The 24,007-nt window shown below is 42.8% G+C and overlaps 1 protein-coding gene across 9 annotated transcripts in view; it reads left to right on the top strand.

Moving 5' to 3' along the window:
* The first annotated feature begins 3,166 nt into the window (after positions 1-3,166).
* Positions 3,167-24,007, top strand: part of DGKH (diacylglycerol kinase eta) — a 179,292-nt gene continuing 158,451 nt past the window's right edge. For 6 of the 9 annotated variants that reach the window (XR_014256274.1, XM_082435362.1, XM_082435367.1 and 3 more), the window contains exons 1-2: positions 3,371-3,568; positions 10,425-10,649. Coding sequence is in view for 8 of the 9 variants with exons in the window: in XM_082435362.1 (XP_082291488.1) it covers positions 3,509-3,568; positions 10,425-10,649 (285 nt within the window). In the remaining variant the exon portion in view is untranslated. Of the gene's footprint in view, positions 3,283-3,370; positions 3,569-9,493; positions 9,754-10,424; positions 10,650-24,007 lie in introns of those variants that run through there. The other 3 variants (XM_082435364.1, XM_082435366.1, XM_082435365.1) reach the window with 3 other exon arrangements.

Raw genomic sequence — 24,007 nt, forward strand, 5'->3', positions numbered from 1 at the left:
GTGATAGAGTGTGCTAGTTTTCACCAAAAATCTGTTCCCTTTCTTTCATGGTTATAGAGTTGTGGTTGGGACATGGCTACCCTGCTAGTGGCCTCATTTTCCTGCTCCTTTGCTGCTAGGTGTGACCATGTAACTAAGTTCTGGCTGATGGGATATGGGCAGATGAGAAGTGTGTCCCCTCTGGGTCTAGGCCTTTGGGTTTGGGTTCCATGCTTTTTTCTTCCTCAAGCTGGAATTCCCTAATCTGCTTCTACCATGTAGATAAAGGCAACACCCTAGAGGATGGAATAGCAATATGGGGCAAAGGAGCCACCCAGCTCCCTGGACCGCTTATCCCAAGAGTGTTTTATGAGAGAGATATAAATATTGTGTTTGAGGGATGGCAGGGAGGAAGGAGCCTTTTACCCTAATTAGTATACATAATAAATGAAAACTGGTTAACATAGACTACTAAAAGGTGGATTCTCAGATGGAGTAAATAATACCAAAATTCAACTGTTATTTACAAAAACACTTAAAAATAATGACTCAGAATGGTTGAAAATGAAGAGATGGAAAGATGTATACTAGGCAACCACTAACAAAAAGAAAGATAATTGTATCATACAAAATAGAATTTAAGGTGGAAAAACAATGGACAGATAAACACCTAATGAACTTAACTAGGCAAACTGGATTATAGTCCTGACTTTGAAATTTATACAGTGGAACCCTGGGCAAATTGCTTTATTCTTTTCTAGTTTCAGTTTCTAGCTCTATAAAAGATGATAATAACATTATTTGCAGAGTTGGGAGATAATGCGTGGGGAACATTTTTACAGCCATAAAAATATAGTAAGTCAAATTCGATCATATAATTCACTCATTCGACATTTACTGAGCACTTCCCATGCATCAGAAACTGTACTGAGAACTAAGAAGATGGAGTCAGTCATATTACCTGTCATCAGAGAGATTATATGTAAAAAAAAAATGAGTTTAATAAAGTATTCTACAGCGTTATGGAGGGAGGGGTGTGCATTTTGTCTAGAGAGAGTGGCCAGCAGAGTCAAAAAAGATTTCATAAAAATGGTGCCTCTTAGGTTGATTCTGGAAAGATGATCGGTGTTTGGACAGGCTGAGTAAGAGGAAGGGTATTCCATGAGAGGGTACAGCATAAAAATAATTGGCCTGATAGGGAACTGCATTTGAGGAACTCAGAGTGTTTGATGAGACTGGAGAAATAGATGCTGGCTAAGGTACTGGGACTTCATCCTACAAGATGAAGCCATTTGAAGTGCTTATCCAGGGAATGACTTGCTTGCTTTTGCATTTTAGAAAGCTTATTTTAGCCACAAGGTGAGAGATGGCAGAGGTGGAGGTGTAACCAGCTTAGGGGCTGTGAAACTAATGAGGAAAGGAATGCAATGTTTCAGGGGCTTGAAAGAAAGGACCTGAAACCAGGCAAGAGCTGTGAAATGGAGAAAAGGTGATGGACGGGAATGTCTGGTCCACGGAGGGGCAAAATGGGGGAGAGAAGGGGAGCCTGGGACAATTTTCAGATTTCTCCTTTGGTTGACTAGGTGGATTGTGGAGACATTTACTAGAATGAGACTAGCGAGAACAGGCAACTGGCAGGAAAGTTAACTCCTGTTTTATTAGTCAAGCTGAGTTTAAGGTCAGTGGGACGTCTGGGTAGAAATTTCTGATACGAAATTGGCTTTACAGACTGGAGATCTGGGATAGGGATGGACACTTTATGAGTTACTAGCACATGGTTGGTAGTTGAAGTCATGGGTGGGTCTGGATAGACCAGGCAGCATTAGAAACAGACCAAGGGCAGACTATTTAAGCACTCCAACATGTCAGAGGTGGCAAAGGGGCTGAGCGAGGTGGTTAGAGAACTGGAAACTGAAGTGTCACAGTGGCCAATGGAAGGGATAGTTTCAAGGATAAAAGTTTTGGTTCCCAGTGACAAATGCTGCAGATATGTTAAATAAGAAGGGAATTGGGGGTCGGGGGGAACAACCCAACGGTTTAGGGAATTTTGAAAACCATAGGTGACCTTTGTCAGGGTCGCCTCGGAAGAAGAGTGAGCACAGAAGTGGGTTTGCAGGGAAGAATGAGTGGTAGATGAAGAAATGGATGTGAGAATATTGAGAAAAGGCGTTTATCTCCCGAAGAGCTTGGCTGTGAGGAGGTGGGGACTGGAGACAGACTGGATCAAGTAAGTGTTTTGAAAATTTCAGTTTGTTTTAAAAATGTGTGAATATATTTGACATGATTAAGGGCCTTGGGAAGATGCTGACAGAAGGAGCCTGAAAGTCCAGGAGACGGAATAACCTGTGAAAAGCCATTCTTGGATTGGAAATAGACGCAAACCGTCTTCGATGCCAAAAAGATGATCGGAAACGCTGTTTGAAACGTTGTTTTCAAAGGGCGGGACGAGGTGACTTGCCATTTATTGAGCAGTCACTGCGAGCCGGTCGCTTCCCCTCTAACTTGAAGGTAGTGCTCGAATAGGAAGGCAGATCGACTCCTTAGCCGGGTTTTTTCCCCATGAAACCGTTAATCATTAAAAATGAATAAAAGAAGTACTCCCTCAAGCCTAACCCCTCTTGCAGATGCTAACCCATCGGCGGTGTTTTTAACGTCACAAAGAATAAACCATCCCTAGCGCGACTGGTTCAACAGCGGCTCTGGAATGCAGTTATCTCCCTCGCTCTGTCCAAGTCGGTTACTGTCCAGCGTGATTTCGTTCAAGCCTCAGCGCCCAGAGGAGGGGAGGTGCCTGCCGCGCGGGCCGCCGGCGTCTGGAGGGAGGCGGGCGCCGGCTGCAGGCACCGGGAGAGGGAGACTCGGGGAGAGGGGCGCTGGAGGCGTCTCCCGGGACTCGCGGCCACCGCCGTTCCCGTCGCCAGCGCATCGGCCGGCCCAGCCCGGGCTTCCCCCGCCGCTCCCCGCGCGCCCGGCTGCGGCTGGGCGTCGGTCCCCGGGGGAGGCCGCTCCTGTCCCCACTGCCGCCCGGTGCCCCTGACCACCCGGCGGCCGCTTTCGGTTCCGCGCCTTATAAGGCCTGACAGGGGGGTCACGTGCGTCCCGGGCCGCCCGCCGGGAGGAGGGGGCGGCGGGGAGGAGGGGCGGGAAGCGGAGAGGAAAAGGGGAGGGAGCCGGGGGCGGAGGAAGGAGCGAGGGGCGGGTTCTGCGGCCGTGGGAGGCGGAGGTGGTGGCGGCGGCGGCGGTGGCGGCGGCGGGGAGCGGACCGCTCGGAGCTGGACCGAGGAGGAGGAGGAAGAGGTGGAGGTGGAGGAAGGGACCGGCGCGGGGGCGGGAGAGCGCAGCGCGGCGGAAGCCGGAGACGGCGGGAGGGCCGGTGGCTGGCCCCGGGCGGGAGCCGGGGCGGCGGCGGCAGCGGCCGTGAGGACCGCGGCGAGGGAAGCGCATCCAGCGGCCCCGGCGGCGGCGGCGGCGGCGGCGGCGGGGGCCCGGGTCTGCGCGCTCGGGCGGCCGGCGGGCGCGGGCCGGCGCGATGGAGCCGCAGCACGTGCGTCCCGCGCCCGGCGCCCGCAGCCCGGCCTGGGAGGAACCGGTGGGTACAGCGCCCGCGCCCACCCCCTCCCACTTCTTCTCTGTTCCCCACCCCCCCCGCCCGCCCGGGCCGGGTTCCGTTCAGGAAATGGCCCGGGATGAGGTCCCCAGCTGCTTCCCAGCCGGGACAGCGCTTCCTCCGCCGCCCGGGCTCCTCCTCGCGCGCCTCCCGGAGCGCCTTTGTCCGGCCAGCCGAGACTCTCCTCGAGGGGCCGCCGGCGATCCTCTGACCACGGTCCTCGGAGGACCGTTTCCGTGCTTCATCGACTTCTCAACTTTTTAGTTGATTTTAGAGCGAGGCGGGTGGGTAGGGAGGGGGAAAGGAAAATCCCATTCTGTGGGTCCGCGTGCATGGCTCGGAGGAAACCGGTCTTCCCTCCCGAGACCGCGCCCTGGGCCGTCACCTGGGCGCGCAGGTTCCTAGAGATACGCGCTGGCTAGGCGGATCGCGGCTTGAAGCCCAGAACCACGCCTCCGCCTCGTGTTCGCCGCTAAAGCCCCGGGCTTTTCTAGGGGTCAGGGGGTTTGCCAGGGATGAAGCGGGAAGCTGACCTAGATTTCGCCGAGGATTTTCGCTGCCCATACAACGCGGAGGTCGGGTAATTTTAGGGACCAGAGTAACGTGTGCGTGTGCATTGTGTGTGCGAGGATAAGGAGCAGGAGCCTGGGGGGCTTCGGATTTGGTCCCTCAAACTCCAACTTCTTTCTTCCAACTCAGACAGTCAGAATCACCTCACATCTCTCCAGCGATTCTACCCCGAAACCCCCGTCTCGCTCAGAGCTGTGTAATCCTGTGTGGGCTGCCTTTTCCCTGGCATCGAATTTTGGCTCTCTACGTCCTGCCTCGATGTTTGCTACTCCGTCTTGGTTGAAATTCTTGAACCTATTTGAAAAGCCTCGTCCGAAATTTCTGGCCTCATCAGTATTTTGTTCAACATGTTCGGATGCTCTTTTCCCAGGGACTCCGCGTTATCTGCTCAGGCTGGCCCCCTGCCTGTTGAGAGCTTCTAGGTCAGGTGCTAGGCTTGGTTATCCTTTTTTTTTTTTTTTTTTTCTAATATGTACACTCCCAGCTCCTTTGCCCAAGTACGTTTCTCTACCTTCTGTTTCCCGACCTTTCGGGAGTGTCCTTCAACTCTGATCCATCTGTATCTGCAGCTGTCTTTGCTTTTGTAAATCTGAACATGTTGTTAGGTTGCCCATCTCCTCGTATTTCTTCTATTGTGGTTATTACTGGGGATTAAATTATTCTTGAAACTAAAAATACAATTCAGTTTTGGAGTTTAAATCAAAGATCACTGAGAACTAAATTCAGTGACCTGGTTTTGTAACTTTTTTACTTTTAAACTCTCCTATGTGAAGTCCTTTTTGAACGTGCATACTTTAAGTCAACACCAATCACAATGAAAAATACCCGGTTATATGTATTTTACTTTAAGATGCTGATGCCTCAACTACTTTGTGCCTAGAAAAACAGAGGAAGATGTTTATTTTTGCTTTACTTAAAGTGACAAAAATGAAAATGTTCATTTATTAGCCTTTGAAGCTAGAGCCCGAACAGAAATATGTGAATGAATTGTGACACTTTGTCCAGCTGCAGAATTCTCCTAAAAAAATTAGGTTTATTTTCTTTAAATACTGAAAGCCTTTTTATTTACTCAACAGGTATTTTATACAGCACCTACTATGTTCCAGGACTGCTGGAGCTGACAGCACAGGCACAAATCCTTAAATCCTCACAGAGTGTTCATTCTGAGTAGACAGAATGTCTTGTTTCATACATATTAATAGTTTACATTCAGAGAGTCCAAAAAAAAAATCTTCAGAGATCTCATGTGTGGTATAAAATGATACTTTTGACAAAGTGATTTTATTTGAAACCCTGTGGCCAGCTATGTCTGACACAAAGTCTAAGAATTAATAAAGGGGATTCTCATTTAATTTCCTAGAAGAGTTATCCAAATTACTGAAAAGTGGTGTATACAAGAAAAAAGAAGGGGTAAATTAGGGGAAATAGAGTATTTAAATGTTAATTATTTCAGACGTGTGGAGCTAAGTGGGGAAATACCAGCTTAATCTAAGTATGTTGGAGGACAGTTTTCCCTTCAAAACAAATTTCATCAAAATCAGGGATTCTTGAACTTTTCTTGGATCAGTGATCCCTTTAAGAATCTAATCAAAGCTATGGACTCTCTTTCTCCCCAAAATGTACGCATGCAACATACATTTAAAAATTTAATAACATTTCAAGGGAATCGCAGAGTTCCCAAAACCAAATCTGTGGACCCTCAAAGACCTTGGGTTAAGAACATCTGCTTTGATCTGGACTCCATTCTGCTATCATTTAAAAACTGTTTTTTTAATTCAAATATAGGCAACTTTAATACTTTACCATAAAAGTATACTCATTTACATTTATGAAAAGGAATATTCAATACTGAACAGGCAGTATTCACAGCACACAGATCCTATTGCATTATCCCTTACTGTATATGCCAGCATACATGTAAGGATTTACTTTCCTCATTCTTTTTTGCCGGATCCCAAAATGATGTGATTCTACATAGAACTATTCTGACAGAAGAGTAAACATAGTATCAGGAATCGATACTGAGTAATAATAAAGAGAATGAGGCAAGTCTAACTTGAAATGCACCCACGTCTGGAGCTGAGAGGCAGCCGCTGGCCATCATGGCGTTTTTTGTACGTGGAGATGAAATGAAGTTATTTAGTTAAGTGAGGGCATTTAAATAAACTGTTAGCCTTATTACTCCACCTAGGGCACTGGGCCTACAAGAAGATAAATGTTAGCATTCAGGTGTCTGTGTATTTTCTTTAACGCTAGGTCTGGAATGTAATCAAATCAGTGGAAACAGAGACATTACCTAAATTTCTAATTAATTAAAAAATACTTTGGTGGTGGAAATAGGTGGGGAGGAAGATATTTAGCCAAGCAGCCCTTACTTGTAGATAATATCCTGGGGGGAAATGGATGGTTAGAATTCTAGCCAGAACTTAGAAGAGTGTGGGAGTATTTACAAAGTAGTTCTTAAACAGTGCAGGGATACTAGAGTAACTTTTACTTGTTAAAATTTATTTTTATTTCCAAATGATTTTTATCTAGTTGGCTCTGATGAAACTATTCAGAACTACTGAAAAATTAGGAAGGGGAGAGTTTCAAAGGAAAAAGGGCCAAAACATAAATGAGAGTTTACAAGTATATTTATGTATGAAGTCTAGATGGCCAAAGGTTTTTGCCTTAGGTACAGTGATGAGCATATGTACATGGAATTGATACCACAATTAATTTCGAAACCTTTTTTGTTGAAGTAACAACTAAGGAAACTTTAATGAAATTTTGAATGTTAACTTCTAAACATGGAATAGATAGTGTATTACGGAAGTAGTTTTAAAGTTTGAATGAAAGCAGGTCTGTACCTGTTCAACCTGCAGTGTTCTTTGCATGGTTCCCATTGATTAGGAACTTGAGTCCTAGAACCTAACTCTTTTTAAAGTGCCTATGTACTTGGGTTCTTCAGAATATAAATGTAGACTTCTTTATGTTTATGATATAATATTTAATGTAAAACCATAGAACATATGAGATTTAAAAGTTGCAAATGGATATTAAACCTCTTGTTATGAGTCGTGATCAATAAGAATGTAATTCAAAATATCTCTATAGATATTAATACGTTAATATTCATAAAGTTGGTATCAGAATGAGAATTGGCTCTAACTTATACATCTTCAATATAATAGTTCTTTTTTTTTTTTTTAAATGGGGCAGAAAGCCCTATTAAGTAGAAACCTAAACCTAATTTAGTGGTAGCTTCTATTTCCATTTCTTTTTGAATGTAGTGTCTATGTGGCTTATGTCCAAGTTTGTAATAGTGTGTTTGTGATATGTTGTGTTCCAAACAAAGATTTCAAAGTAATAATAGTAAATATGTAAGACACATCTAAGAAATTATTTGAAAATCTGAAAACACCAAGTAAGGAAAAATTCAAGGAAATCTTGTAAATTAAAGAAATAATGTAATATGCCACATATTTGAAATTTGTTTTAGTTGCTATTTTGAGGTACATTAAAATGGTTGCAAATATTGAGCTCTTGACATTGCTATTATATTTTTAAGGGAAGCGAAGTGTATTGCAAGTATACAGTATACAGCTTTAATATTAATTCTGGAAATTTTACAGATAAGACCTGAAAAGATGCTAGTGGGTCAGCTACTTTAAATTTGGGATTATTTGAAACAGTTCCTCAGAAGAGATGATTGAAGAAAAGAGGGTTTTTCACGAGCTGCCCTTTGTGGGAAATGATGCAACATTCCTTCACTTGCTTACACAGTATTTCACTCTGAGTATGTGCTAGGGAAATTGTAGAGCAGGGATCATTTATTTAGCATGAGCAGGCTAAGACTGGCTGTGCTTTCAAAGTCACAACCAAATTTTAGAACTTGTTACAGGAGTCTTTGAAGAGCAGGGATAACTGTGAGGTTAATTTTTTATGAAGTAATGAATACCTTTACTTTGAAGTATTAATTGCCCAGCTTTTGCACGGGAAACTATTTTAATATTTTTAAGTGATCAGTGTTTGAATTAGAGTGAGAAGTGTATTCAGTCTTCTTTTTAAGATCACAGAATAGGCATGGACATTAAACAATGCCTTTTCCTTTCATCACTCTTTGCCTGGCTTCTGGAAAATGTTACTTATATAAAACTTTAAAGCCTAAAGTGTGAACAGAAACATATAATTGACAAACTGACTTTTGTTGTATGATGTGGTAAGGTGAATAGAACATTACAATAAGACACATGATTTTGACTTTGGTCCTGCTTGTGACTTTGGGCCTCAGGTTCTTTACATTAAAAGAGAGGTCTGAACTAGGTTTATTCTTTCAAGAGGCCCTTTACTAGGGCCTTTACTAGGTTTATTCTTTCAAGAGGCCCTTTACTAGGTAAATGCTCTTATTTACACTGTCAGACCATTAGACTTGTCAGTGACCAAACAGTTGGGTTGGGATAAAGGCCATTATTTTGATTATTTTTTTCTCTTAAAGAATTCCCTTCTCAGCAGTACGTTCTTTGTAGATATAGAATTGCATTTTTACAGAGCCATAAGGGCTCTTAAAGTTTATTTTGCCACTTCCTTCCCTTCCTAAAGAAGACAAATGAGGCCGGAGAAGTAGCCTTTATCAATTAGTATTACCTGGCAGCAATCTCCTGTCTTTGCACATTCAAACTAATCAGCACATTTTACATTTCAGTCAATTTAATCTACCACGTGGATAGACAGTAGTATTGGGATTGCATCTTGTTTCTTAAAATCTCTTAGAACTGTTAGTTCTGTCACAGCAAATTATTGAGAGTAAGACTGAAACTAAAAACAACCAAGCAACAACAACAACAAAAAACCCCAAACTAAAACATCCCTCCCTTAGTCTGGAGGACCCTCAAAGGTCATGTCAGTTGAAAAAATTCGAATGAATCCTGAAGGGCATGAACACGCTGAAGAGACTGAATGCTTTCCTGAAGTGTGAAGAGACTGCATAGTCTGGCAGGGACTTTTTGCCCTACTTAAAAATATAGCTAACACCGGTTTGGAATTCTCTGTGGACGACAAGAGGAATCTGTCATTTTAGCCTCTTCTCCCGGAAGCCCTCCCACACCTACAAGGGTTCTTTGGCACGGGGCGTGCACAACGCACCGCGAGGCTGCTATTCCCAAGTGTCCGCTCAACCAGCTCGCGGGGGACGAGCTGTGAGCGGTGCCTGCCGCCTGTTGATCCCATTTCCTCCTGCTCTAGTCCGGGTTAGGGAGTGGCTCTCCCAGGACTTCCAATGTTTTCGTGCTCGGGCACTCGTGTTCACACGGCTCCAGTGCATTGTTTTCTTCCAGGCAGTCTCGGTTAGCGCTTCAGCTTAGATATTTATTTTGCATTCTGTCGTCTCGGGCTGCGGGTACTTGCTCGTCTCTGCGCGCTCTCCACGCCCTGGCCAGTTTCCTGTTAGCCAAAGGGATCGCTCTTTCTGAACCAAAAGTTCTCAGAGCCGAGTGGAACCTCCCGGAAAATGCTCTTCTCTTCCGTGTGCGCCGGATGGGAGTGGGGGTGGGCCAGAAACTAAAGGCCACGGTCGGGAGAGCTGAAAGGACCCGAACCCCTAGGCGGAGGCGGGAGAGGTACGGGTCATCCGAGAAGGGCTCCGGGGTCCGGAGACAGACAAGGGGGCAGCGCCCATCCATCTCGGGGCCGGAGGGGACTTTTACTCGAGGGAACTGTGCGACGAGGCCCAAGTGTCTCTGGAGAGATTCTGGGTCCAGGAGGTGGCGGGAGCACCCAGGGGAGCCGGGAGGAAGCTAGGTTCCCTTTCAACTCCTGGGGCCGTTCTTGCCCCTGCTGCCCGGGGACCGAGGGAGGGAGCATCGCCACTGCCGGGCCTGCGGGGATGGGATGCGGAGGCTTCGCGTCTCCCCCGCCCTCCCGTCCATCCTGGGGACCCCGGACCCTAGGGGAAGTGGGAGGTTGTCCCAATCCCTCTGTCGCTCCCATCCTCTCTACCCTCCTCGGTTGTATTCCAGGTCAGGAACCCTGTAACATCCCGAGGCTGGGTGCACTGGCGTCCCAGCGGGCCTGGGTCCGTGTCCCCTGCGCCCCACCGCGGTCGCCACTCAGGCGGGAGCGGAGCGCGGGATCCTGGAGGGTCCCGGCCGCGGGAGGCGTCTGGTCCCCGGCGACCCTTCTCCCGCGGGGCCGGCTGGGGGAGGGGAAGATGGCGGCGGCGCCTGGGCGCGGGGCTCCGGGCCCGGCTCGAGCAGAGCCCACCTACTGACCACCGCCGCCGCCCCCGCAGGGCGGTGCTGTGTCCCCACAGGAGTCGGAGAGGATGGCGGGGGCCGGCGGCCAGCACCACCCTCCGGGCGCCGCGGGAGGAGCAGCCGCCGCGGCCGGCGCCGCGGTCACCCCCGCCACTGCCTCGGCCGGGCCCGGAGAGGATTCGTCCGACAGCGAAGCGGAGCAAGAGGGACCCCAGAAACTTATCCGCAAAGTGTCCACCTCGGGGCAGATCCGGACCAAGGTGAGGCTGGCCCAAGGGGACCGTGGAAGGCGGGAGGCGGCTGGGCGGGTAAGAGGAGAGTGGGCGCCTGGGGCGCAGGGCGATCCCGGGAAAGTGTGGAGCCGAGGTGAGGGCGGGGCCTGGGCCCGGAGGCGGGGCCTGGGGGAGCCGGACGGCGCGCCGAAGGAAGGGATTCCCGGCCGGCGCGCTGGGGCCTCCAGGGTGGGTTCCGGGGGAGCTGTGTGGGCAGGGGCGGAGGAGAAAGGAAGCAGGGAGCGTGGGAAAAAGCGGAAGCGCTGTTTAGAGTTCCCACTCAGGGATCTGAAAAGGAGTGTTTCATTTTTGGTCCTACCTGCCGTGCAATGGTTCGGTAGAGTGTGTGCGTTGCGCAGGGAGCGAAGTGCAGGCTGACCAGCCAGAGCTGCAGTGAACTTCGCCACCTTCCCTTCCCGTGGGCAGCAGCCTGCCTCTCCCTGGCCCACTCTGAGCGGGTGGATGGGGAGGTGACACCTGACAGCCCCTGTGCCCCTTTGCTGCCCTTTGGTAAATGATGCTCGCGGTTAACCGCACCCTGCGCGGCACAAACAACAGACCTCACTGGAGTACTAGGTTCCCGCTAAGTGCAGTGTTCTTATCTTATCGACACACCCATGGTTATTTTTAATGATGAAAAGTAACCGCTTTGTGTTACATGGAGATTAGCATGCTGTGCTACTCTTTGTGTAGCAGGTACTGTTGACCTGTGAGGGCTCAAAGTTGAGAGTTTTGATTTTATATGTATATATAGCAAATGCTTACGACTGAAGGATTATTTATACACTCTAATTTTCATCATACTGTAGAAATCATCACGCGGAGAGTCAGTTATCACGGGGGGACTTTAACGAGGAATTTGCAAAGGGAACCAATAAAATCATTGGATTTGTGTGCTCTTTAAGAATAAATTTGCAGAAGTTAATTCATTCTATACCTATTTTTATGAGAATTTGTTTTCTAAGGTTAATGGACCCATATATGAAAATAGAACTTTTATTATATGCCTGTGGGTTCATGTTTGCACCTGCCTCCTTATTTTCTAAAATAAATATGTGTAAGCACACACACAGCTGTTAACAAGCTGCACTTAGAGTCAGAGATGCTTCCTTTTCAAGTGCGCATCTTGTAACCTCCTTTTAACAGTGACATTTTAAATTTAATATAATTTTGATAAATTAAGGATATGGAGTTTAATGTATTTTTAGAAGATTAAGGCTAAACAAAATAGGGACTTTCCTAACAGAGAGTACTTTTAACATTTGAAATCTTAGTTAAAAAAAAAAGTTCACAAAACTGTGTTAATAATGGGCAAAATGGCAGGTTTTAAAAAAATGGTATTTTTATACATTCAACTTAAATGGTAAAAATTCTATGTATACTTATATCAAGATTGACCAGGAAATTTATACTGTTTGGAAGAAAATTTAGAGATAACCCTAATTTGAATTGAGTAACGTCAAACAACAAATTTGTCGGGAGTACCACTAAAATTTGAAGGGTTCTTGAACTCATGACGATAGCTACGATTATACTCTTTAAATTTGGTATTATCTATGGTTTGGGGTGAAGTATCTATATTGAGACTAAGAGTAAACTCAAAAAGCATGTTTATTCTTGGTTTTCCATTTAACTTTCTCACAAAAATATTTAGCACATAATGTTTTGCCATGATTAGGGATAATTAGTGATCATTCAATGAAATGTTCCTTAAATTTCTAAAGATGTATTGAATTTCAGAAGTCCTGTCTTTTATACTAGCTTATACAAATGCATACAAGTTCATCAACATTATCATATATGGACACATGAAATCAGGGCCTAAACCGGCTGAAACTGGTGGGCCTTGTCCTCCCTGCCTGTCCCAACCCCCCAATCCAGACTGTTCATCTCTGCTACAGATTTCATCCGTTACATCTCTTACCACAGGTACTGATTCTCAGGGATGAGGGCAGGGCAGTGGGCGGAATTCATAGAATGGGAGCTGCTAAATTTCACTGTTGGTTTCCAGTCTTCAGTTGTGATCCAGATGAGAGTTAAGGGGAAAGATCTTTAGAAAAGGACAGACACTCCTGATCCCTTCCACAGGTGTGTAAAATGGGGGAGCCTGGAGGAGAAGGAGGCCCTGAGACTAGCCCAAGGCTTAGTCATATTTAAGACAGCAGGAGCTTGTATATCCCGAAGATAAACCAAGGGACCACTAGGTCTCACAAGTTGTGATTACTAATGGTATCTTCTGTCCTGGTTATGTAGCAGCCTGGGGTGGTGTCTGTGGCACACGCACACGTATTTACACGCACATATCCATGTGCTTACATATGTCTGCACATATATGCTCTCTCTTTGGAAAGCACTTATGTACAGACATACAAAGGGCCTACAGCAGAGTGAGTTGCACATAGAGGTCGTAAGTATTTCTTAAATGAATGACTATGTGTATATATTACATACATACATATAATGCTTCATATATATAGGTATTATTGTTAAAATGCAGTACTTATTTTAGTGTCCTTTAAGATCCTTAGGATCATAAAGCTGTTTGGTGTCTAGTTTAGGTTTGGAGTGAACAACAGCCACTAACTTAAGTAATTACCTTATTTGAAGTGAAGTGTTCCTTGTTGTGAATGCTGGTTAATGTTTTAAATAATTTGAGTGTTAGTGAAGAACCTTAAGTTAATTGTGGCATTTGGGAAGTATCCAGACTTCTCTTAATTGAAAAAGTAACATGTGCATATAGTAAGACATTCAGACAGTGTGAGAGGATATTTGGTGATGGTAGGGTATCCAGTGAAAAGTAATCTCCCTCCCACGTTAGACCACATAGTCTCTGTCTCAGAGGCAATTGTTGACATTTTCTTGGTGTGTTTCCAGAAAATTTCTATGCACATACAGAAATATATATATGTGTGTGTGTGTGTGTGTGTGTGTGTGTATATATATATATATAAATATATAAATATGTAATATTTAAAAAATACTAATGAGAACATTCTCTACACATTCTGCCTCTCGTTTGTTTGAAACATGGAGATCATTTCTCTAATGCTTGACTACGACTACCTCATTCTTTCTAATGATGGCAAAGTATTCCATTATATTAAGTTGAGCTAAGTGAAGTTGCTCTGTCAGTAGGTCAGAATGGTAAAGAGTAGGGCTGGGAGGTGGGGAAAATGGGGAGAAGTACACACTTTCAATTATAAGATGAATATGCTCTGGGGATTTAATGTACAGCATAGTGACTGTAGTTAATAATACTGTATTGTGTACTTGAAATTTGCCAAGAGAATAGCAAAGTATTCCCCCCCCCCCACACATACACTCTTAGCTGTGAGGTGATGGATATATTAATTAACTTAATTGTGGTAATCATTCCACAATGTATATGTCTATCAAATCATCACATTGTGTACTTTAAGTATATACAATTTTTTTTTTTACTTTTTATTTATTTATTTATTTATTTATTTGGCTGTGTTGGGTCTTCGGTTCGTGCGAGGGCTTTCTCTAGTTGCGGCAAGCGGGGGCCACTCTTCATCGCGGTGCGGGGACCGCTCTTCATCGCGGTGCGCGGGCCTTTCACTATCGCGGCCTCTCCCGTTGCGGGGCACAGGCTCCAGACGCGCAGACTCAGCAGTTGTGGCTCACGGGCCCAGGTGCTCCGTGGCATAAGGGATCTTCCCAGACCAGGGCTCGAACCCGTGTCCCCTGCATTAGCAGGCAGATTCTCAACCACTGCGCCACCAGGGAAGCCCCAGTATATACAATTTTACTTGTCTGTTATACCGCCATAAAGCTGGAAAAAAATGGTCCAATATGGGAAATTTCATACGGTTTAACCTGCATGTTATGTCATCATTTAATTAACCAGCTCCCTATGAAAGGATATATGGGCTATTTTAAGACAACACTAATCTCGGCTTTTTTGCAGTGGATACTTTGTGTTTTTTTTGTAAATTTATTTATTTTATTTATTTATTTTGGCTGCGTTGGGTCTTCGTTGCTGCACGCAGGTTTTCTCTAGTTGGGGAGAGTGGGGCTACTCTTCGTTGTGGTGAGCGGGCTTCTCATTGCGGGGCTTCTCTCATTGTGGAGCACGGGCTCTAGGCATGCGGGCTTCAGTAGTTGCGGCATGGGCTCTAGAGCACAGGCTCAGTAGTTGTGGCGCACGGGCTTAGCTGCTCCGTGGCATGTGGGATCTTCCCGGACCAGGGATCGAACCCGTGTCCCCTGCATTGGCAGGTGGATTCTCAACCACTGTGCCACCAGGGAAGCCCCCAATGTACTTTTTAAATAAAGAATAAATAAGACTGGCATGCCTTTTAAATTCATGTGGTTTAATAAAATGCTTATGTACATTTTAGTACCCTGTCACATCCTAATATTGTATGCTCTTTGTTCCCGTTTTCATTTCCCATTTTTTCCTCCTGTTTCTTTGCCTTGCTGTCATCTCTACTATTTTTCTCTTTCTCTGTTTTTCACTTTTTTCCTTTCTCTGTATCAGCTAAATGGAATTTCAGGTAGTCTCATCTAGCTACCCAGGTGCTAAACGCTAGATAATTTTATGGGTGCCTCGATTTCCCCAAAGGAAAAAAAAATCACTTATATACAAAAGTTTAAATAGTGCTGATGTGGGGAAGCCAAAGGGAGCTGTAACTCATCAAATCTCTTCCTCTCTCTTTACCCTTGACTGTTATCCCTAAATTCTTAGTCTTGTTTCAAGGAGAAGCTTGATTTTGCATTCAGATTTACTGTTGTGGAGAATTTCACAGGTGTTTGCTGGGAGTGAGACATTCTGAAACAGCACTGATACAACCTCACACCAGCTTAGTTTTGAACATGAGTGTGAAGGACAGTTGGTTTGCTTTTTGTTGGCCCATGAATACTGTAGTCTTTCATTTTGCAGCGAATGGCTGGAGGAACATTGGTCAGGCTTATAGACTAAGATTGTTCAACCGTCATAAGCCAAATAGTGTAAACAAGTGGGAACCATCTCAATGACTTCTTTTCACACTGACTCATCTTGGCTAAGGTCTTGAAGCTTCATGTGTCAAAAATATTTCCTAATTTGGTTTATTATGCTCACATTTATTTTTTTTGACATTTATGTCTTCTTACAGTTAATTTTAATGTCCACAAATGTGTCTCTAAATTTAGGTAAAACATACCTAAACACTGGAAAGATATTCAGAACTTTGCAACATTATATCTGGATTAGGACATCTCTTTCAGCCCATTAAAAGAATAACCACCACATTTTTCAGTTGGTACCTTGGTTTTACTTTAACATGAAGGATGTATAAATAAACTCTTATATCTTTATGGTAAGGCATAATCAATATGGAAATATTGATTTGTATTTTTCACTGCTTTATGAGATACAATTTGTGCAATTAAAACATTATTTTTCACCATAAACCTTCGATAGAGTAGATTAGGGAAGACTCGCTCAGTGTTATTTCAGGTTGTAGGTGGCAGCCCATTAGTAGGTCATGCTGATTCATATCCAGTATTTAAAACAGAAACAGAATAGATTCGAAAATACTATTTAAGACTTTTAGCCACAGTTCTGCATGGAAACATTGGATTGGGTAATGATCCAAATAGGACGGGAAACAGAAACAAGGCCAGAAGATTGTTAAGAAATAAAGTAATATTAACAGGTTTATTGTTCAGAAACTCAACATGATGTGAAAGGCAAGTAGGAATTTTTACATTTTGATAGGTGATAAGCAGGAAGATATCTTGAATTAGAATAATTAACATTCATCTAGGCAGAAATCAGCTAACTTTTTCTATAAAGGGCCAGGTAGTAAATATTTTAAGCTTTGTGGGCCACAGTCTGTGCTGGAATTACTCAACTCTACTGTTGTAGTATAAAAGCAGCTATAGATAATACTTAAATACTTATATGCAGCTGTAATGTGGTATATGTGTGGTGTATGTCTATATGTGGTAAAATGTGACTACATTTGTTCCAATAAAACTTTAAGGATGTTGACATTTGAGTTCATAACATTTTTATGTGTTAAAAAATATTATGTTTTTAAAAAAGCCATTTAAACATGTAAAAACCTTCTTAACTTGTGGGCTGTATACTATCAGGTGCCAGAAGTATATGGCCCATGGATTTGTCTTGTGGGCTGTAGTTTTTTGATCCCTATCCTAGGTGATGGAAAATGGTTTGCAAAGCACTACAAAGTTAAGGTGCTGTGAAATGCAATCAGTGTTTAGGGGACCAAAAATAGCTAGATTTCAATCCATTTAAAAATCTCATCTTTGTAGAACATTTTATTTTTAGCTTGGTTTGCGTCTTTGCTTCCATTTTAATGTGAACTAAATATAGACTGGAAACTCTGAGTCTTGGTACACTAATATATGGTATAACAGCTTTCTTTCCATTTTGATTACAAGTTAAACATGATATCCCATTAATAAAGATAAGAGAAGTAATAAATAATTTACTAAACCTTTACATATAACTTAAGATGCATTATTTGAAGGTATCTAAATTTAGAAAGCTTTCAGTTAGTTTAAGGTTGCATGTTTGCTATTGTGGTGAGAGTGATGGAAGGTTATATGAAACTACTATTGTAAATGACTCGGGGCTCCTTACTATTTCCAGGGTACAGTGTTTCACTCATATTGGATTTGTTAGGCTTTACTTGCTCAGGAAATACGTATATAGCAAAGGTTTTAATTAAAGAGAGTTTGTTTCATGTCTAAAAATAGACCTTTGAAAAAGACCATAACATGTTCATTATATGTCCATGCCCATTACATTTTCCCTTGGCAAATTAGTTTGATTTTGTTGGGTATGGAGTATTTTTTTCTGTGAATATTTAGTTATTTGAAACACATTTGTAGTTTTGATTTGGTTAAGTGGCTTAAGATGGTCAATAGCCATTGTTGATAATGGCCTTAATTTAAGATTCAATGTACATTGTTTCTACTTTAGATTGTCACTTATTTTTTTCAAGTGAACATATATGGCAATAATTCCCCTCCCTGCCTCCCCCTCTGCCCCCGCTTTTTGTTAGAAGGATATTGGGAAGACTTGTTAGTCTCTTGTTTTCGTTTTTAATTTTTATTGGAGTATAGTTGATTTACAATGTTGTGTTAGTTTCTGCTGTACAGCAAAGTAAAGCAGTTATACGTGTACATATATCCACTCTTTTTTAGATTCTTTTCCCATATAGGTCATTACAGAGTACTGAGTACAGTTCCCTGTGCTGTACAGTAGGTCATTATTAGTTATCTAAGCCTTTTGTTTTACACCAAGGAAATATGATTAACTTTATCATGTGTGGAGCTGGAATCTCTAACCTTCTCACTGTGCGGTTTGAATACCAGGACTTTCTCAAACCATCAGATTATAATTTAGTATAATAAAGCTTTTTTTAATAAAGCTTAGGGCATTTATGTCAGAAATTTGAAGACACCTTTCTCCTTAGCATTTTATTGTTTACAGAGCAGTTTTATATACATGATCTCATTGAACAGTTGCTTAAAACCATCTGAATTTTACAACTGATAAAACTGAGACCAAGTTTGAACATCTGCCGAGTAAATGGCAGGGTTGGAACTCAAAAGCAGGACTTCGAAACAGTGGATGGCTTCCAAATGTCTTCTTTTAAGTCCCGTAAGCTTCTTGGGTTTTGAAACTTGACATCTACAGTGTACAGGTATGGATGTATGCGGGTGTCTCCTTACCTCTCCTGCCTCTTCTCCTCTCCCCTAAATTCCCCTCTCCTCCCCCTTCCCTTCCCTCCTCCTTCCTGCCCTGCCCTTTATTCGTTTGTTTAATCTGTGAACGTATCTGTGACCAATGTTTTAGGTATCCTAATGCCTTTTTTGCAATCGAAACCTCTGTTTTTAGTGAGATGTTAAAGAGGATATGTTTGAAAAGTGAATTGTGGAATAAAAGATTTCAGCTGAAATTTACATTAATTTTAATTACTGTTGGACAAATCATGGAATCGCTTTAAAATGTCTTTAGAAGGACTAATTTAGAAGAAATGCTTATAGGTATCTAACACTTCAAATAGATTTTCAAAGAAAACTTAGTTTCACTTTTATAAGGTAAGATGCTATTTTTAAAAGGTCATGGTATAGCACTAAAAAGAATTATATAAAGTACTTTTCCATTGGCCTATTAAGGCATAGTTGAGGAAAAAATATGAGTAAAATTTATTTTTAAATAAATGGCTAAGGAATGAAAATGACATTTTGAGGGCCCGATTTTCTCCGTCTGACTCTTTAATTTAGATAAGAAAAGGTTCCAGGGTGTATACCTGAGCAGGCACACTGTTTTGCGTGGAATTATTGGTACAAACTCATATAGTACTTTAAAATTATGTTATAATATTATATGTATATATGAATATATACTATCTCCGTGGTTTGTGAAGCATAGTGGTAAAATGAACACCTGTGAACCAGCTTTGGAACGAGAATATTTTCAACATCACGCATCTACCTGTGTGCCCCTTGGCTTTTCTACTCCTTTGTTGCCCCTCAATTCATTCAAAAAGATATTTATGGTGTCCAAGTACTGTCATAGGTGCCAGGGATAGAGCAGTAAACAAAACCAAAATAGATGAAAACCCCTGCCCTCATGGGGCTCACATTTTAATGCAGGGAGAATTTATAACTTATAAATATGTAAAATGAATAGTATATTAGAAGGTGAGCAGTGCTATAGAGAAAAAAAAGCATGAATGGGAGCGGGGGTGGGGTAGGAAGGGGAAGGTCTTCCTGAGAAGGTGACATCTGAGCAATGACCTTGAGGAAATGAGCTACGCAGACCTCTGGGGGGGGAAAGAAGTCAGGCAGAAGGAACAACGGCTGCAAAGATCAAGAAACAAGCTACAACAAGGAGGCGATCCGTGGGGCTGAAGTGGGGTGGGGGGATGGGAGTGGAGGGGAAGCAGGTGGAAAGCTGGAAGTAAGTTAACAGTAAGGTAGTGTAGAGTTGCTTGCTTGGGGTTCATGCATTCCATAGTCTGGATGGACTTCAGAGGGCTCCCCAAATTTTGTGTCCATGTGTATGCCCCTCAGAAGACTAAAACCACTGATTTGTAAAGGGGAATTGCAGGACAGACAATAAAAGACAGATGAAAAAAATACAAACACACACTATAACCATCTGTTGTTGTTGTCATTTGGAGAAATGCTAAAATTAGGAGTGGGTTCAGTGCAATGAAAGGAGAAACTCCATTGGACAGCAGGGTCCCCTGGGGCAGTTAGGTAGTGTCGGGTTTGCTTCTCAGCTCTTCCATGTGCAATTAGGTGACCTTCACCATGTTATTTAACGTGGCAGAGAATGCCGTGCTCCTCAATATCTGGGTTTCCCCTGTCCTTCCTGGCCCGCTTTGAGACTTCATTTTCCGCGTGCAGATAGGTGGGGCTGTGTCAACTGAGTTTGGGCCGCTGGAATATGAGTGGGCATGATGTTTGTCACTTGGCCTCTAAAGCCATTTGTGGGACTCTCCATGCTTTGTCCCTTCTCTCACGTGCCAGATGGATGTCGATTATCCAGTGGAAGGAGCTTGGATCCCTGCCTCATAGAGCAGAGCCTCTGTGCTCCTGCCCCCAAACCTCACTGGCCAAATTGGATTGTGACACAAAAGGGAAATGGACCTTTACTGTGTTCAGCCCCAGAGATTTGGGTACTGTTTGCTACAACCGTTAGCATACTCTTAACCAATACACTTCATTTCTCTGAACTTCAGATTTCTCATTTGCAAAATAGGGATAGTGATTCTGCCCTCAAAGGGTAGTGATGAGGATTAAGGAAATACACAGTATGCTTTTGTATCCCTGATTATTATAATTCTTTTCCAAAACTGGTATAAAAGTCCTGATAACACAGTTATTCCTGATACACATGCCTTCTAAATACTGTAATCAGTAGGCTACACAGACCACTGTCCTTTGTTGACTATTTAAATGGACTTGATAAAACTATATATTTTTACAGACCGTTATTTTGTCATTTGGAAAACTGTCTTTGCTACCGTGCAGGGCCCTTTGGACATACGAAAACCCATACTGCCAGAGCAGTGAAGATGGGCTCCCTCGATGACTTTCATGAGGGCCAACCTTGTTTCTACAGTAAGATATGCTACAAATGTCTTAGGAAAAAATACTCTATTAAGGACAAACGACCACTTGGAGGTGGTAGTGGAGATAATTGGCCAGGTAGGCTTTTAGGTGCATCCATGGCCAAGTCTGCTTTATCCTGGATTGATCTTTATACCTTCCCTTTCTCCCCTTCCTCAGCTCCCACAATCTGGCTTTTGCCCCAGCGACTTTATGAAAACTTCTTTTGCAAAGGTCACTGAGGATCTAATTGCTAACATCCAGTGGTCTCTTTTTAGTTTTCACTCAGCTGTGTTTCTTGCAATTTTGACACTGTTGACCATTTTTTTTTCTCACACCTTCCCCTTTTGCTTTCAAGGTTTAATCCCTCTTATCTTTCTCATTAGCTTTTACTGCCTCTCAGCCTCGATCCTTGATTCCTTTTGCTAATGCTGAATGTGTGTGTCTCCTAGGATTCTCACTCTCTTTGCTTTTCCTTGGTTGATCTGATCCATTAGGTTAGGCTTTGACTACCAGCTGCACCCATCTTTCTCCAGCCTGTGCTCTCTCCTGAGATCTGGACCCTTTGCCTACTAGACATTTCCTATGGTGGGTCCTGTAACCATCTCAGCCTCAATATTTTCACAAACAGATTTAAATACACAAGCTCCCCACCCCCCTGGCCACATTTTGCTCCATTACTTTTATAGGAAGGATTTGCCTTGTAGTTAACTCTGATTTTTTGTCTTGCCGATAATCTTCATTAATTCATTTGCTTTTAGCAAATACGCGTTCAATGCCTACTATGGCTCTGCCGAGTGCTAGGGCCTGGGGAAACAGTGGTGTATAAAGCAGATACAGTCCCTTGCCTCATGGAGCTCAATTAGCAGTCACCAAGTTTGGTCAATTGTGTATTTTCATAGATTATCTCCTTTAATCCTCATAATAAAACTAAGTAGGTAGGTACGAATATTATCCCCATTTTAGAAACAAGGAAACCAAGGTTTAGATAAATAACTTGCCCAAGGTCACCCAGCCATCAAGCGACCTGCTGGATGCCTGATTTAACTATTATGATATATAGTACCGTCCCTTTCTCTACTGCTTGCATCTGTGGTGAATTCATTCCTTCCTTCCCATTTCTATTGCTGTTTCCCCAACCTTCACTTAACCTTTATAATTTAGCATTTGGATTTTTGTCATGGATTTCCTCTCTGGTCCATTCTCTACTACTGCTCTGCCAGAGCTATCTTTATAAAAGAGAAGTATGATCATAATACATTTTGCATCAACTCTTAGTCATTACCCATTACTGGTGGCATAAAGTTTAAATTTCTTAACATTGCTTCCTAGGTCTTTCTCAGTTTAATGCTAGACTACCTTTCTATTCATTTAATCATTATTTATTGAGTACTGTTGTAGTTGCTGGAATGGCAAAACCACATAAAAAAGCCTGCTTACTAGAGCTTGTAGTCTATTGAGGGAGAAGTTAATAAACATGTAAGGAAATATATATCAGATGTTCATAAGCATAATTAAGGAAAATAAAACATGATAAAGGGAGAGGGAGTGATGGAGTGGTGTGTATACAGTTGAGTGTGTGTAAAGTATTTTGAGTAAATTGGTTCAGGAAAGACTGTCTTTGATGAGGTAATATTTGAACAGGGATCTGAATGAAGTGACATGAGCCATGCAGATATCTGGTGTCAGAGCGTACCAGGCAGAGTCAATACTGTAGTCTCCAGTCGGCCACTGTTCTGTGGGCAGTCACGCCAAACCCCTCTCTGTTCCCAGAGTCAGGCAGGTGCTGTCACACCTCCAAGTCTTTGCATGAGTTATTCCATCTACCTGGAATGCCTCCTCTTTCCTGTTTCTCTGCCTGATTTATTTTATACTATCATTTCCCCACATCTCTGAAAATATTTGAAGTGGTTTACATTCAATACTGTGTATCAAGCTTAGGTAAAATGTAGCTAGGAGTGTAGGACCAGGAGGAAGCTTAGTAGGTTAGTCTATAGAGCAGAGACTCTGCTCTCTCTTTCTCCTTATAAAATATAATATAATATAATAATATACAATGTATAATATGTAATATTTCATATTATATAGTATACACAATACATAAGATGCACAATACAACATATAATAATTTTATAACACTATAATATAATATATTATGTATATTATATAATATATAAAGATATGTTATATATTTATATATCATATAATATATATATAATTATATTTTATAAATGTAATAAAGATAAGTTGTAAATTTGGCCCCAAGCTTCATGGCAGCCAGAGCAACAAGATCACTTACAAAATGTTATTGTCAGTGGTGAAAAAGCCCTCTAGATTTTAGCAGGAAAAACAGTTTTTCTAGATCCCAAAGAATGTGTTGTGTTCTGCCAGTCTTCACTGGGGTGTTACTAAGGGGTGAGGTAGACACTCCCCTACATCATAACACAAATGCTAGAGGTGTCCTTACAATGTCTCCCCTTGTAAGGTCCGGACACGATCTAAACGGCAACTTCATGACAGCAGTTCTGGAGGGGATTTAAGTAAGGCAGTTTTAGTTATGGCTAAATCCAGGCATAAAATCCAAAATGTTTTTGAAGATTGAATAAATGGCATGTACTTCAGACAATACTCCTGATAAACTGGGCGTCTGCTGAAATACTTTCAAAGTATTGTAGCAGCTCAGGTTATCTGCTGTTATTTATTTATTCAGGTGCTGTTGATAAGAGGGGATTGAGTGGTATGTTTTCAGCTGATCTAGAAAGAAAAATCTGATGTTTCTCGGTGGTTCTCCACTTCATATCTCTAATAAAATGGTTTTACATCTAGGTTTTTAAAAACTATATTTGCAGTGTTTTATGAGTGCAATGCAGAATATTAAAAACATGTATACATTTTAGGAAAGTTATGAGAAGAGTGTTGACCTCATGGACCCCTGGAAAGGTCTTGGGGACACTTTGACAATTGTTATGTTTGCACAATGTATCTGGACTGATTTTTTTTTTCTTTGAGAGAGACAGCCAGGAGGATATCTGGAGGAAGAGCAGAACAAGCAAAGGGAAAAGCAAATGCAAAGGCCCTGAGGTGGAAACATACCTGAGAGAGTCCAAAAATGTTAAGAGGCTGAGGGTGGCTTGGAGCGAAGTAGGGCGGGGGGAGTAAGTAGCAGGGAAGACCCCAAGAGAGGTCAGGGGGACGACAGACACGTTGTGGTGATTTCCATGAGACAATATACATATTTAGCC

The sequence above is a fragment of the Balaenoptera physalus genome (assembly GCF_965194825.1).
Source record: "Balaenoptera physalus genome assembly, chromosome: 18".
In the NCBI taxonomy this organism is placed as follows: domain Eukaryota; kingdom Metazoa; phylum Chordata; class Mammalia; order Artiodactyla; family Balaenopteridae; genus Balaenoptera; species Balaenoptera physalus.